Source organism: Epinephelus fuscoguttatus, linkage group LG6, assembly GCF_011397635.1.
Source record: "Epinephelus fuscoguttatus linkage group LG6, E.fuscoguttatus.final_Chr_v1".
Classification (NCBI taxonomy): domain Eukaryota; kingdom Metazoa; phylum Chordata; class Actinopteri; order Perciformes; family Serranidae; genus Epinephelus; species Epinephelus fuscoguttatus.
In genome coordinates this window covers 25579099-25594642 of record NC_064757.1, presented here as the reverse complement: position 1 = coordinate 25594642, position 15544 = coordinate 25579099, and the positions used below count along the sequence as shown (strand labels likewise).

The following is a 15544-nucleotide window of genomic DNA, read 5'->3' as shown; positions in this document are numbered from 1 at the left end:
TACTGCATAATCATCAATGACAGGCATGCACAAACACAGTGTAATGCTCAGGCACTCTCTAAGTGAATTGGATGTGTGTTTGTGAGTGTGTCCTGTGTTCTCACCCCCAGGTGGTTGGCTGTACAGCTGCGCCACAGGTCCTACAGCAGGTACATGCGGCAGCTGATAGTGGAAGGCTGATTTGATGGTGGGCAGAGGCAGACGGTTCTTAGGGAAACACTTCCTCATGATGAGACTCGACGTGTTGACAAGAGGATCCAGAGTCCGCACTGGAAGACACTCCTAGAAATAAAACCACACAGAAAGTAGAGAGTAGGTGAGACTGAGTGTGTGTGCGGTGCAGAATGTATGTGTTGCATGCTTTAATTATCTGCCACGTGTGTGTCACATTCTCGCTCACAGTGGATGAGTTGTAGAGAATCCTCATGCCATCAGCGTCTATGAATGCTTTCCTGCCGAGCTTGATGTTGGTGATGTTCCTGAGGCAGACCAGCAGCCCTTTGCGAATTAGCATGTGGCGATGGCGTGTGTCATTGCGATGCCAGTCCAGGTACAGAGCCAGCAAGACAGGCACGTGTCCACCATCTACTGCACGGCGAGCGTTTGTTTCTGCACAGGAAAGAGAAGGAAGGAGGAGAGACAGCAGTGATAATCTGTGCTTTGCGACTAAGGGATGGGATGAAGAGAAGCATGGGAGAGGTAAGAAGGGGAAGTTGAAATCCATGTTGATTGATCATCAACAGAATCAGAAAATTAGTCAAGGCCAGGCAAGGGGTTGATGAACATGGAGGTTAGAGAGGCAGAGGAAGGTGATACAGAATGGACACAAGCACTAATGAAGGATCACTACACTACTGAAGAGTCAAGTCATCACTACAAAGCAAATTACTCACTGGATTTCAGCAGTGCTCCCAGTGCATCCAGAGCGACCCTGTTGAATAAGAAACATGACAAATTAGTTACATGGAAAACAAAACTGAAAGAAGTAAAGATGCTGCAGCTTGTGGCTGTCGTTAGTTTCTTAGAACACAACACTCAGTCGTCTGCTTACTTCAGCAGGCTGGTGTTCTTCTTGCTGTACGGCGCGGCAATCTTGAACATGAGTTCCACCACTCCATTCTTGCCCAAAGAAATAGCATTCACAGCTTTTGCAAAAACAAACACATACATGAAGAGACATCAGGCAAAGGTAGAAGCAGACAGCCAATACCACTGACACTTCATCTGCTTGCGACTTAAACTTCTCTCTATCTTCAAAGAAATGGCTTACAGTTGGTGGAGTAAACCCTGAGAACCTGCAGGCAGGGCAGAAGCAGTTTGGTGTTCTGTAGGTTCTGTTTCATTAAGTTGACTGTGACGTTCAGCGCTCCGCTTAGTCGGGCCTTCACTCCAAACTTTCTGTCTGAACATACAGAGGTTGTAAGGTCAGATATTATGCAGAGTATCATCAGTAGATTCTCAGTGATTTAATTAAATAACAGTACAGTCTTGAGAGAGAATTTTTGACCACTATGTTATGAGTCCCTGCCTCATTTGTATAGTGCACACACACACACTCGGACGCAGCAGGTGCATGCATGCATGCATGCAAACACTCAGATGGTCTCTGAAGTCTCTCCTGATATAAGACTGCCTGACTGTGAGAGCAAGGGACAGGCCTGCCATTCCTTGTAAGGCCTTTGAGGCAAGCTAAATCTATTCTTCTTCCACTCAGATGGTGTGTTTCACATCTTGCCAATGGTTTCACAGTATTCTACTGATCTACAGCTGGCAGTAATGAGCCAAGAAATGTAGCAATTCACCCGCAAAGGCAGTGAAGAAGAAGACATCATCCCTGCTGGCAATTTAAAATATTTCAGGGTGCTCTCAGACCTAGAGTTGTCTTGCTTTGGTCTGAATCAGGAGTTAATTTTGTTAGAAAGTTGAATAATTGCCTAGAGTAGGTTTGTGTTCTCACGGTAGCATTTACAAGTGGACCAGATAAAATGCCTTGCACAAGAAAGCTGCTTTTGATTGGTCAGAATTTCCATGCAGGAAAAATCCAGGAAGTAAACAAAACATTGAAGAAGAGCACACTTGCAAAATAAATGTGACACTTTCTAATGTCACAATGGAGGGACAACTACGCAGGTTGATTTTAGCGCTGCTCATCGTGGACTATATTGCTGTCATTGTTCATTTTAGGCAAACCATACAGTTTGACAACGAGGCGCAGCTCCAACTAGAAAACAATGTTTTGATGCATTGGATGTGCTGAATGTGCATATTAAGGCAGTACAGGAGGAGGTGCACATTAATAATCCTCCAGGACTGTAACATGCTCATGTTTAACCCAAACAATGTGTCATGTGACTGCAGCTGGTTCAGATTGAGGTCGGAACACGTTCTCACCACAAACAAACTCCACCAGAGTTTGTTTGTAACCAGACTGAGACCACCTCTTCAAGAAGGTCTCGGTCTGGTTGTTTTGTTCACATCCGAGTGCAATTGCTGTGTTCACACCTGCCCAAACAAACCACACTTAGAGGGCAAACAAACTTAAGTTCGCTTGAACCGAACCAAACAGGGCAGGTGTGAAAGCATGCTAAAATGTCTTTAAAGCAAGGAAATGCACCCAACGTTTGTTAGACCTCAACACACAATGCATTTTGGTGAGAAATATCAAAGTAAATGTAACTTTTATTTATTTACAAGGAAACTAAACAGAGCACCTTTAACAGCACAGACCAGACTTTAGCTGACATTAAGTGACAGGACATGGTTCACATATAACAAAGCAAAACAAGGAAACAGAAAGAAGAGCAAATTCAATAACACAGGAATAAAAAAATAACATTAGAACCTGACTACCCTGATCTATCGGTGTACTCTGTGCTGTGTTTGTTTGTTTAACAGGGTGACATTAAGCCTACCTTTTGGGCCAACCTTGGCGAGCAGTGAGTGAAGCTGCAGCATGAGTTCTTCACTGGGAGGCAGCTCCTTACTGGCAGTGATCAGAATCTGGAATAATATTCCCGTTCCTCCTTTAGACACAAATACTCCCACTCTGCGACCTCTGCCTAAAAACAGAAAACAACAACAAAACAGCATTAAATGTGATACAACATCAATTACGATGGGGATATGCAGTTGAAGTCCTGGATAGCACAAACCTTAAAACATTACTGCTTTATCAATCCTAGCTACATTTCCAATTTAATATCATTTGTCATTTATTAGAGTGGCAATATTAATAGTTTATGCTTTTAAAATACTTCTCACAGTCATGAAACAGTAAATGCTTTTCCAAATACTTTCTCTAAATTAGAAATGACAGTTAAATTGCCCACTAAGTGACTATCCAGCAGGGAAATAAATGTCATCAGCTCTCAAAATCAGGGCATAAACTGCTCATCAAGTCTGGAAAAAAGGAAACAAAACCGCCACTCACCCACAGTCAGCAGCTCACTGAGAATGTACAAGATGTTCAGAGTGGTCTGGACATCCCGGGTATTCTGTCGGAGCCACACGGTACACTTGTTAAACAATATACAGGTGTGTAAAGTGGGTTACAGACATTTTTACTTGATGTTCTCTCTTCTATGTGCGCAGTCTAATCTCAAATCAAACAATGCATCAGTTAGACTGTTACCACTTTGACGGCTGTCGGATAAACGTGAAGCTAGCACCAGCAGCCGTTTAGCTTAGCCTAGCACAAAGATGAGTAAGTATCTGCTAGTCAGACTTATAAGGAAACCACTCCATTTGTGCAGACACAAGTAAAAGCTTCAGAACAAGCTTTGTGTTACTGGTTTGTCATGTCACAATCTGCGGTGTCCAGTTGTGTTGGTGAGTAAGCTGACCTCCAGTGAAGCCAGTAAGACCTCCATGCCACTGGAGCCTTTGGACATCACCTCTTTGCCGCTCTTCTCTGCAACACACAACAAAACAAAAAGGAAGGAAGGAAAAGGAAGTGATGTGAAGACAAACAATGCTGCATTTGTGCAAAACAACTCATGGGCTTATCCCACAAGCAAAGTGGGGGCAGTTATTCAAGTACAGCCGGTTGTCCTGTAAATGTTAGGTCAACAATTACAGACAAGTCACAATGTCACAGAGGATTATGCTGGAAGGTGTGAAGAATGCTCTCCTGGGGACTTGTAGTTACAAAGATTCTACTGCATATATTTCATATCATCAAAGCTCCTTTTTATCATTGTGTTAAATCTTAGCTTCTGCACACATGAGCTTTACATTCTCTCCTCTTAAAAACTGCCCCGCTCAAGATGTAAAAATAAAAGCTTTGGCTACAACTCCTGCTTCACCTCTATCTTTTGTCTCTCTTTTTCCACCTGTCCACCTCTTTGAATCACACCCTCCACCTGGCCTGTAATTTAGGAGCTGACAAATTCCCGACCTCTTTAGAGAGGTCTCTGTGTTTGATCCTGCTTGTCCTGGAACAAACTCTCCAAACACAAATACAGGACAGAGAGTATGGAACAGACACTGAAGTCCTTCGACCTTTTCAAAATGACTTATATAAACCCGCATTAGTTTATAGTGGACTGCCGACGTATATATAAACACATACAATATCATAAAGACGTCCCTTTCAATTAACAATGCTGAGAATGTAAACACGCACACACACACACACACGCATACACACAGTTCAGTGCCTTAAAGAGCAGTGACCTCTGAAAACATTTCTGTCATGCCAGACTTTTTGAAAACGCTCCAAAACAACATTTCAGCACTAATCCTCGAATAACAAACATCACTAGGGGTTACACATAGGAGCATCTCTAAAAAATAATAAGATATCAAATAAAAAAAAACCAATAATGCATAACAATGATTTGCTGCTTTATCTATTTACTGCTCAATGATTTTATTTTGCTTGTAAAATGTGTGGTCTAATAAGAATTTATGAAGCTTTATGATTGCACTCAAGTAAAGCAGCCAGTCAGCTTTTTGTTATCTGCACACTAACCATCATTTATGTCTTTTCCAGTGACTGTAGATAGTAGTAAGCTGTGGCAGACTGTTTAAAGTGCTGAACATGAATTGTGAAGATTGCAGAAGTCATACTGGTTGTTCTAACCTGCTGGCCTGAGCAAAGTGGAATATTTAAAATATATCTGTAACACGAGTGCCATCATAGATAATGCAGCTGTGAAAATCTATGCCTCTGAGGATTTTTAAGAGCCGGAGTCAAAATACCTGAAGCATTTTCATCATACTGCACCCTGTATGGTGGCTCCGGGGCGACCAAAGATTGATAGTATCTCCTTGTGTAGCGGTACTCCATTTCATAACAGTCTCAAAGTTCACCGAAGCTGTGGGAGAAAATATGTTTCCAAAATCCCAGGTTGGCGGCCTCTTGAGTCCTGGATGTTTACAGTGCAGGTCTGCTGTGAATCAAATGCCTCGGAGCTTGATGGTCCATATGAAGCATGAAGGCTCTCTGAATGTTACACTGGTGGTTCTCTATCCCTCTGAGGCGAGAGGTAGACTGCTTAGCTGGCCAGTCCTCCAGCTGTGAACCAACACACTGAGCTTAGGGGCAGGTCATGATGAATATTGCGCTCAGCACCTCCCCTTGCACGCTACTAGAAACTAAACCACCAACTAGTCCTAGAAAACTGACAGCTGTATAGGATACCTCTCCTCATGCGTCCTCTCCTCTTTCTCTGACCTCCCCTGTCAGCACTATAGGGACAGCTGCTTTACGCTTAAATTTTAATGCATCTTTTCATCACATGCATGAGTTTACAACCCACTGACAACTCCTGGCTCTCATTCCTCCCTATAATCCCTGCTCTTTCTCTTGGTATCTCTTTACTGTCTCCTAAGCTCCTAAAATTCTGAACATGAGACAAGAGTACAGCAAAGTCTGTCTCGGGGTGTATAGTTACTGCAAACAGGGTCATGGACCCCCTCCATCCCCCTAACAGACGTCATGCTCATACACATTTCAGGTTGAGGCTGCAGTCAGGGTGTGACAGACAGCCAAGCAGCAGATGAGAGAGGAACAGCTGATATATACTGATTGACAGGGTCACAGACAGAAGCCTCTCCACTGTGCGCATCCGTCATGACGGATTAACCACAAGTTTACTTTGAAGTGGGGAGTGGGAGGAAGTAGGGAATTAAGGGAAGAGGACAGATGAAATTTAAGAAAAGCGCGAGGGAAGAAGTTCCGAGTGGGTTCAAAGTATGCCAGCAGGCTCAAAATATGAGGTGATGATTCAGCAGGATTCTTCACCTTCACATAAAGGCTCCATTAAGGCTTGACCCGAGTGATCACAAGTTGCCCTCATTTAAAAAATCTACAATGAAAAAGCCACTAAATGAAAACCTAGCTCCAGGGCAAAGGTAATGTAAGAGCCACCGACAAAAAAATGGAGTTTGTAGGTTAGTACACACATGGGGAAACAGTAAACACATCTCCAGTATTGTGGTTAACTTTTCTTATTCAGTGTTTTAAGTAATGGCTGTAGGTATCAGCTATTTTCAGCACTGATTTATCTGTTGATATCTGATAATTTCTTTCAATACTAAGAGCAGTGTGTAGGATCTTGTGGCATCTAATGGGGAGGAAAACTTCTCCCATGTCAAAGCATGACTCCTGGTTATGACTCATTCAGTGATCACTGGTTTTCACCAGGATCTGAATTATTTGCAGAGATCTCCTCCTCTCCAAAACAAATGGACCAGTGATCTCATTTATAAAATTATGCTTAGGATGCATACTAAAAATGTACCTACACAGGGCTTGAAGCAAGAAAAAATCCTGTGCCTGAAATTTAATTAATCTGGTTGGGTAGAATAGGCAGAATAGGAAAACAACAAAAATGTCTGCATTAAAATGTACATTTTATATCAGTTGATGCTTGAACTCACGACCTTTGACATCAAGGAGCATCTTCTATCTCTCTGAATTGCAGCCCCCAACCTGCAGCCATTTCTCTCTCTCTCTCTCTCTCTCTCTCAATTCAATTCAATAAGCTTTATTGGCATGACTGTAGATTAACAATATTGCCAAAGACATTAAAATTTACAAATAAAGTACAATAATAAAAGTAAGTCAGAAAACTATAAAAAAAAAGATTAAATATATGATATATAATACAAAATACACCAATCTACAATACAATACACCAATATATAATATAGAAAAAAAAATGAATAAAGAAAAATGTAGATTGTGAGTTACAAGGACTGTAAATATAGACAGGTGTGTCAGGTGTTGTGATGGTTGTCCCTCAGGCTTTGGCATAACCTGACATATGTTGCTGCTGCTAAGCTGCTGACTCTGTTCTCTCCAAGGATGTGTTGCATTTTAGTTTGATCAGGCAGAGAATCAAAGTCAGTGACTTTATGTTTTATTTTTGAGAGGAAGTCGGCTCTGATGTGTTCATACTTGCTGCAGTGCAACAGGAAGTGTGTCTCTGTCTCCACTTGTCTGTGTGGACAGAGCTCACACAACCTGTCCTCTCTGGGCAGCCAGGTCTGCCTGTGTCTGCCCGTCTCTATGGCCAAGCTGTGGTCACTGAGTCTGTACATGGTCAAAGTCTTCCTCAGTTTCTCATCAGTCACGGTGCTCAGATATTCTGCCACCGTGTACTGTCTATTTAGAGCCAAATAACACTGAAGTTTGCGTTGCGTTTTTGTGGTCGATGTCCAATAGTTAATGTAATGTTCTTTTTGTTTCTCTATAATTTGGTGGGTCCAGATTGTGTGAGGGCTGTGCTGAGGTCTTGTGTTGTTAGAGGAGCTGAGCCTCAGGACTAGCTGGCTGAGGGGGCTCTTCTCCATGTTCTCCTCTTGGCATTGCAGAGCTTTGTAGTGGTAGGAGTTGGGGTCACTTGTTTTAAGGTGTTTATAAAATTTGATGGCTCTTTTTTGAATTCTAATTAAAAGGGGGAATTGGCCCCTCTCTCTCTCTCTCTCTCTCTCTCTCTCTCTCTCTCTCTCTGTGTTTTCATCTCTCTCGTGTCTAGACCAAACTGACCAAACAGGTTTTTATTTTTAAAATTTATTTTATTTTGAAAATTGGCCGGATTCTCTCGTCTTTTCTGTGTCTGACTTCCTGTTTGGTACGACCCGCTCTATCCAGCTTAACAGAAGCGCTCGCAGCTCGCGTGAAAAATAGACCAGACGCCGAACTGAAGCACTGCAGTGCGTGAGCCTCTGTGGGCGCTCCGCTTTGCTCAGTGGCCTGTGTGGACAGTCAGTCAGATAGGTTAACATGGGCGCCGACTGAAAACTGCCTCCGCTGCTGGGCGCTGCGCTTCGAATATTCCTGCGCTGGAAATCCAGCACCGTGCTGGAGAACTTCAAGCCCTGCCTACAGAAAAAAGCATGAACCAAAAAATATTCAACAATTTCTACAGTCAGGCTCTCACCTCACCATCTGCATCGTCAATTTCCTGTGTCTACAATGTTCGTCAGTATGTGTCAAAGTTTCTCTCACCAAGTCTGTTTTTATAGATCACAACTTTTGTGTGGGAAGAGGCGAACGTCTCCTTCAGGCCCCATTTTGTGCGTACACAATGTTTATAAATGAGACCCCAGGTGATTAAAACCAGTAAAAACACTGACACAGTTTCACGTTACACATCTCATTTCATTCATTCATTCATTCATTTTTCATAACCACTTCTTGTAAGAGGTGGCAGGGGGCTGGAGCCTATCCCAGCTGACACTGGGTGAGAGGTGGCGTACATCCTGGACAGGTCGCCATACTATCAGACAGATAACCATTCACACTCACATTCACACCTACGGCCAATTTAGAGTCACCAATTAACCTGCATGTCTTTGGACTGTGGGAGGAAGCTGGAGTACCCGCAGAAAACCCACACTGACACTAGGAAGGGCTCCCCCACCCTGGGGTTCAAACCAGGAACTATCTTGCTGTGAGGCGACAGTGCTAACCACTTCACCATGGTGCCACCCACATTACAAGTCTGTGTTTCTCCAATGCTGCTCGGATCATCGCAGAAGGGCCACTAGCCCCGCACCTGCTAATGAGTGCTCACCATTTTTCTCTGATAACTGAAAAACCAGATGTTCAAGAGACTTTCAGTGGGAGCCTAATCATCCACACAGGTCTCTTCCTCTCCTAAACAAATGCACCAGGTATTTAAACTGGTAACAACACTAACTAAAGCAGTTTCAAGTTACAAATCAGTTTCAGCTGGTCGTGGATGGGCTATGAACTATGTTGGTGTTACGGCCACCACCGCCGTACCCCTGCCTCAGTTTAACTTGGTGTATAGTTGTGTGTTTCATGCTGAGCAGGCTGTGTGATCCCCTGCACCTGATTGGCTCACGCTGAGGAGGTGTGCCTTCCCTCCACCTTCCATCTCCTGGCCGCGTCTCCTTCGTTTGGATTGGCACGGTACCACATCAGCTCCACCAATCCCCAGGCTGCAGTTGAGGAGCAAGGCTATATAAGCCTCAGCCAGATCATCAATCGGTGCGGCTGTAGAGCAGCTTGCCAAACGTCTCCCGAATTATGTAAATGTTAATGTGGCATTAACTTGAATGATTGAAGTATATGAGGCACTAGATAGATAGGACTGGGCTAGGGAAAGTAAGGTTCAATAACTGATTGTACCAACGATACTGATAGGTATCTCTCCTGTTTAGACACACTAGGTTAAGCGGTGCTGCTCTAATTGTGTTACGTTTTGAACCAGTCAAGAGTTAGTTAGCGATTTTGTTTCTTGCTTTTGATTTATTTAGTCTCCTTATTAATACTCTAGTTTTGGTTCTATTTGTTTCTTTAAGTTGAGCAGCATCCATCAGCCCTTTTCCTTTAGCTTCGCCTCACAATTTGTGTTTGCCAAACCTTGTTTAATAAATAATTTTACTTTTACCAGTTACAACTGGTTTATGTTGCTTCCCTTTTCCCACCACGAGCTAGGGGTCGTAACAGTTGGAAACGTGAAAATGACAGAGCCAGTGTTTGGTTTGTCCGTTCTGCTACTGCAGAATCATGGCAGTGCAACATGGCGGACTCCATGGATGAGGACCCGTTCCCTATGTTGATATAAACAGCTCATTCTAAAGTAACGAAAAACAACACATCTTATTTTCAGGTGTTTATAAACTAAAGAAAACATACTTATTATATGATTTTCCATTTCTGCCAAAATATCCCATTGAATCTTAAACAATGTACCTTTAACTGATTAATTGTTTAGTCTATTATGTGTTAAAATTGCTTCTTTTGTATAACCAATACGTAAAGACAGTCATTTCTGAAATGTAAAACAGACAAAGGCAGCAAATCCTCACATTTGAGAAGCCGCAACAGAGAGTGTTTGGTAATTTGCTTGACATTAACAAGTAACAGAACTGTTGTAATTTTCCATCAGTGTGACATAATACATTAATCAACAAATTGTTAAAGCACTGGAGCAAAGATGCTTGCATCAGGGATTTCTATTCATCCCAGCTCTTCAGGATGGCAGAGAGGCACCCTGCTAACAGAGACGCACTCATGTTTCAGTCTGTTCTACAAAGCGACGCAGCACAATGCCTCCTTCTTTCACTGTCAGGTCTTCTCTTCTGCTCTCCTTTCAAAAGAGTAATCAGAGAACCAGATCCGGAGACACTGTATCAATCCATCCACACTTTGACTACTGGTAAACTAACCCAGCTCTGTTTACACAGCAACTGCTGTGTAAACAGAGCTCTACCTGAACAGAAATCTCTTTCCAGAAATCATGACCCAGTTACTCAAGGTAATCCACAGACCTTGCTGTGAGCAGTTTTATGTAGGAACTATTTTCTCTCTACTGCACCACATCTGGCAATTGTATCACCAGGCAGAAGTAAGAGTGCATCTACTCATGGACGATAGGCTCATACTGGTGATAGCGCACAGTGTAAACATTAATGGGGTCCTCCTTGACTGAGCTGTAACGTTAGGTAGCTCAGTGGTGCTAGGTGAGCTAGCAGTAGATGCACTCCTGCCTTGGTTATACAGTTGGCAGGTGTAGTTCGGTAGAAAGAAAATAGTTCCTATGTGAAACTGCTCACAACAAGGTCTGCGGATTATCTTGAGTAACCGGGTCATGATTTCTGGAAAGAGACATCGCTGTTGAGTTTTTCAAATGTATTTCATCAGTACTTTGAGCACCCGAAGCTGAGTGCCATCTACTTAGTATATTCGAGAGAGGGCAGACATCTCTCTGGCTGATACCTCCAACACTCTGCAAGTCACACCAAAACAATCTAGACTGATAAATACCACTGCATGTAAGAGGTAAAATATGTATTTTTGATTTTGGGTGAACTGTCTCTATAAAGGGGAACATGGTACTGAGGAGATAACACACCCAAATCTCTGATCAATCTGCCATCGGTCAAGTCTCATTGCAGGTAATGGAGGTACCAAGTTTTGATGAGGGAGAAGAATGTGTGTAACAAAAATATCATCTCAGGTTCTGCTGAATTTTGATATTTTTTTAAAAGTGTCTATTGTGAGTCCAAAAATATAGTTGTGAAATCAGTGGAGTGCTATTTTAAATCAACATGCAGACGGTCTGTGCCTATCAGTGTCTGTGCCTTATGCCAGGTAGGTTAGCCAATATCAACCTGAAACCATCATTGCTCTGACCAGTCACCATGAAGGGGAATATGGTGTGGGTTACAGCATATTTACTTGTGGACAGTTGTGTGTGTGTGTGTGTGTGTGTGTGTGTGTGTTGGTGGTGGTTGTTACTCCTTTCCGTTTCCTTATGCTTGAACTTATTGTTTTGACAATTACTGTTAAAATAAACATTTTTTGTATCAGCATATTATAATGAAGGTATGATGTTCTGTCAACGGTGAAATTTAGGGCTGATACTGTTCGTCATTACAGCGGCAAGTACCAAGAAAGTACCAAGAGGTGGCAGCACTGGTCAGTTATCACACTTGGAGATGACACTACCATACACAATTCATGTCTCTATAGAAACACATAAATGTTGGATTTATCTTTTCTGTAGTTTCAGTTTGAGCCCATTGCATGTTATTTTGTGTGTGTGTGTGTGTGTGTGTGTGTGTGTGCTCTCTCACCCTGTGTCTGTATGAGATGAAATATCTTTGCGGTGACCTGTCTTGCCGTCTCCACATCTTTCACCATGGCCTCTCTGTTCATCCTCTCCAGTTGGCCCAGGAGCATCAGTACCCTGGAGTTACTGGGAACGCTGGAAACACACGCACACACACACATTTTCACTTTTAGGAAGGAATATTGGGAGTGTAACAACACATTGACCTTGATCGATACATCAGTTCAGTGATCAGTGATTCAATAATATTGATGCAAAGTGAAAACATTGATACATATTGTCATCTTTAAGATATGCCTTTATTTTGAAATTCCAATGGCACGTGTGTGTCACCATTTGTGTACAAGCACAACTCCTTCTCAACATTTAAACAGTGCTAGCAGCCTAGCGCCACTAAGGCAACAGCAAGCAGCCAAGAATAAGACAATGAGGATATTTACTGATTATGCCTCATATCAATCACAGGCGCCTGAATTCAACGGACTTGTACTGTCGCAGACTTTATGACAAATGCAAATATTGTATCGTTGTCCATAGAATCAATATAAACTTGTGATTTACACCCCTAAAGAATATATGTAACAGGATAACTTCAATCACAAATTAATTCCTGTGTAAGTATTTCGAGAAAGGATAAATATAGATATATAAAACCAGTGAGGTACAGCTTTAATACATGAGTCTGTGTTAAAAGGAAAATCTGTCATGATTCCCTATCCATGTCTCAGATTATAAGGATTACAGTGATGGCTCACTGTCAGTTTATGCAGCACTGGGTGACACTGGAGAGCCAACATAAAGCAGCCCTTCACATGCACATATGCCCTTATATGCCCAAAGTGAGTCAAATATGTCTCAGCAACAAAAATAGCCTTTCTGTAACATAGTGCAATGCTAGAAAAATGACAAATTGGCAGGCTGTGTTTAAATACCGACTTTTAGATCTCTGTTTCATTCATTTTGATAAAGCTGAGTGTTGAGATGGTCTCTTAGGGCTTCACTATTTCTGGGATAGTGACCCATCCCCCTTTTTATAATCTTAGCTCAGTGGCGCTCAGCTGGAAACAAGGTCAGAGGTCAGTTGTTGGTAAAGCAACAGCAAACATGGGAGACAGAATCAAAACTCTGTGATAGTGCCCAGTGGAGCTGAGTTTCTCCTATGTCCTTATAAAGACAGAGAGACTGAGAGAGACTCTGTGTGTGTGTATGTGTGTGTGTGTGTGTGTGTGTGTGTGTGTGTGTGTTTGTGCGCACGCTGCAGAGAGAAAAAGAAAACTGGAAAAAAAATAAGAAAAAAGTGATGCAAGTCTGGACAAAGGGAAACATACTGCAGGAGAAGTAAAGCCTAAATAAACATGCTGCATAAGTCACATAAATGAACACAGATTAACAAGAAAATGAACAGATTATAAATGTTCAACCCTGATCAGGACAAACAGACTGATAGGTTTATTCCAAGGTCGTTTCTGCTGCATTAATGACGAGCGTTGCAGCTTTTAGTCATCATGACAAATACATATGGACGGCTCAAGAAGGATCAACTGATTATCTGCTGTGTTGCACAAACAGAAACAGACAGTGCAACAAGAAGCAGGGAAAAACACTGGTACACATACATTTATAAGGTAGAATACTGCAAGAGTGTGATCACACCAGGGAGGGAAAAGGTAAGTGCTCGGTGAGAAAGAGTCCAGTATGTGAACAGATGGTTGTGACAGACCAGCTTTCACACAACACAGAAACACAAGCGTACTACAAATCACAGCCCACGTGTGTGTTTGTGTATAAACACTAAAATATCAAAGCAACTCACCCTTTCTCTGTGGCCATTTTGGGTTTGTTCATTTTTACCACTTCAGCATTTCATGTCGTCTGCAAGAGAAAGAAAAATAAAGACATTACTGACAAAAAAGGACGTATAAACACACTGAACAATTTTAGAAAGTAACATGAAAACTTTGTGTGGCAAAAGAAATCTCACTGAATTCCCTCTGTTGTTATCTCACACTGTAGTCAGCCCTGCAGCTGTGCCAAAACCAGATGACGATCAACCTAAACTGCTCATAGCTGTGAATGAACAAACTAGTGACCTGTCCAGGATGTGCTGGGACACGTACAGCTGCAGACAGATGGCTCATATTGACTACACCAGAACCTTCTGACTGATGGTACAAAAATCAAAAGGGGCTGCACTTTATGCTGCAGATCTCAAATGTCTGGAGACAAAAGAACTGTAGACAAGGTAATCTGAAGACCAGGTTTGACTGAAGCATACTCAGTTCAGCTGCATTACACCAAACAACAAACGACAAAGACAGACAAAAAAATGGCATCATTCAGCAGAAAAGTCGAGCAAGTGACTACACTTCAGTTGAGTGAATTGCATTTTCACAGGTCTCCCAAGAGCCCTGGATTAGATTAGGTCAGACAGTGAATACAGAAGCATTCAGGAGGCGAGATAGGATGAGTCATAAACGATGCAGTTGTAAATCTAAGGCTATCAGTCATCATAGTGTCAGATGGTTTATTAAGGGATTTAACATGCTTAAAATAACAATGACATATTACATTTTTAACCCATAAAACAAAGACAAAAAATAAATTAATAGCAACACATAAACAATGAGATGTTAGTAGTATTTTTCAATTAAAAATAAGCTTTTCACAAAGCTGGCTAACTCCTCATCAGGCTTTGCCAAAGCTTGCAGAGTGAGACTGCAAAGCCCACCAACCTGTCTTACTACACAGGTACAACGAGATGAGCATGCCAGGTCGCGCCTTGTGAGAATATGAGCAGCTACATCCGACCATAAAAGCCCTGTGTTTGGGATAATCTATCTGAAGCGTTTTACACAGCAATTGTAAACTGACATGTTGCGGAGGCCAGCTTACACAGGACAGATGGTGGCCTGGCCACAATAACCCCACAGGGCTGCTTCCTTCCACAACCATTTAGAAAACGCGAACAGCCACCGTCGTAACAGCAGCCGGCAGGGACATTTGGGCAAGTCACTGTCATTAGGCTATTGTTAGTAAGGTAAACAGCTAAGCAATGCTGTTTTACAAGATGCTAAGTGGGATAAACCTAGCTGAGACTGTTGCCCCCCGCTGCACCTGCTGGACTAGTCACTCATTAACGGCCGCCTGTCTGCGCCAGCAGGCTAGCTAACGGAGGAATATGCTAACAATAAAGCGCTAACAGGCGCAGCAGCTAAAGCAATAAACCTTCGTGTTGCTAACAATAAATAGGACTTTACAAACCTGTATGGAAAGGAACTGCTGTCCCATTCAGGGTGGATCAAATCTAAGATAAGGGATACCGTTGCTGTGTGTCTGAGCGTTGCCTAAAACGCCCTGATGATGTTGTGATGAGACCAGCCCCAACTGTCACGGGGCTATCGCTAAGTAACGCGAGAGTTCGTTGCTCTGCTCAGTGGAGACAGCAGAGCAGAGCATCTTGGCTTTAGGCGCTGCCATACAAGGACAGA

The 15544-nt window shown here is 42.5% G+C and overlaps 1 protein-coding gene across 5 annotated transcripts in view; it reads right to left on the bottom strand.

The window, feature by feature from the left end:
- The window catches only part of agtpbp1 (ATP/GTP binding carboxypeptidase 1), a 37454-nt gene extending 22013 nt beyond the window's left edge, over positions 1-15441 (bottom strand). For 4 of the 5 annotated variants that reach the window (XR_007449514.1, XM_049578677.1, XM_049578678.1 and 1 more), the window contains exons 1-11: positions 15318-15441; positions 13870-13928; positions 12061-12191; positions 3843-3910; positions 3431-3494; positions 2913-3059; positions 1271-1402; positions 1052-1145; positions 894-931; positions 401-609; positions 105-282 (exon numbers count right to left, since the gene is read on the bottom strand). Coding sequence is in view for 4 of the 5 variants with exons in the window: in XM_049578677.1 (XP_049434634.1) it covers positions 105-282; positions 401-609; positions 894-931; positions 1052-1145; positions 1271-1402; positions 2913-3059; positions 3431-3494; positions 3843-3910; positions 12061-12191; positions 13870-13901 (1093 nt within the window). In the remaining variant the exon portion in view is untranslated. Of the gene's footprint in view, positions 1-104; positions 283-400; positions 610-893; positions 932-1051; positions 1146-1270; positions 1403-2912; positions 3060-3430; positions 3495-3842; positions 3911-5202; positions 8776-12060; positions 12192-13869; positions 13929-15317 lie in introns of those variants that run through there. The other variant, XM_049578680.1, reaches the window with a different exon arrangement.
- Positions 15442-15544: the final 103 nt, after the last annotated feature.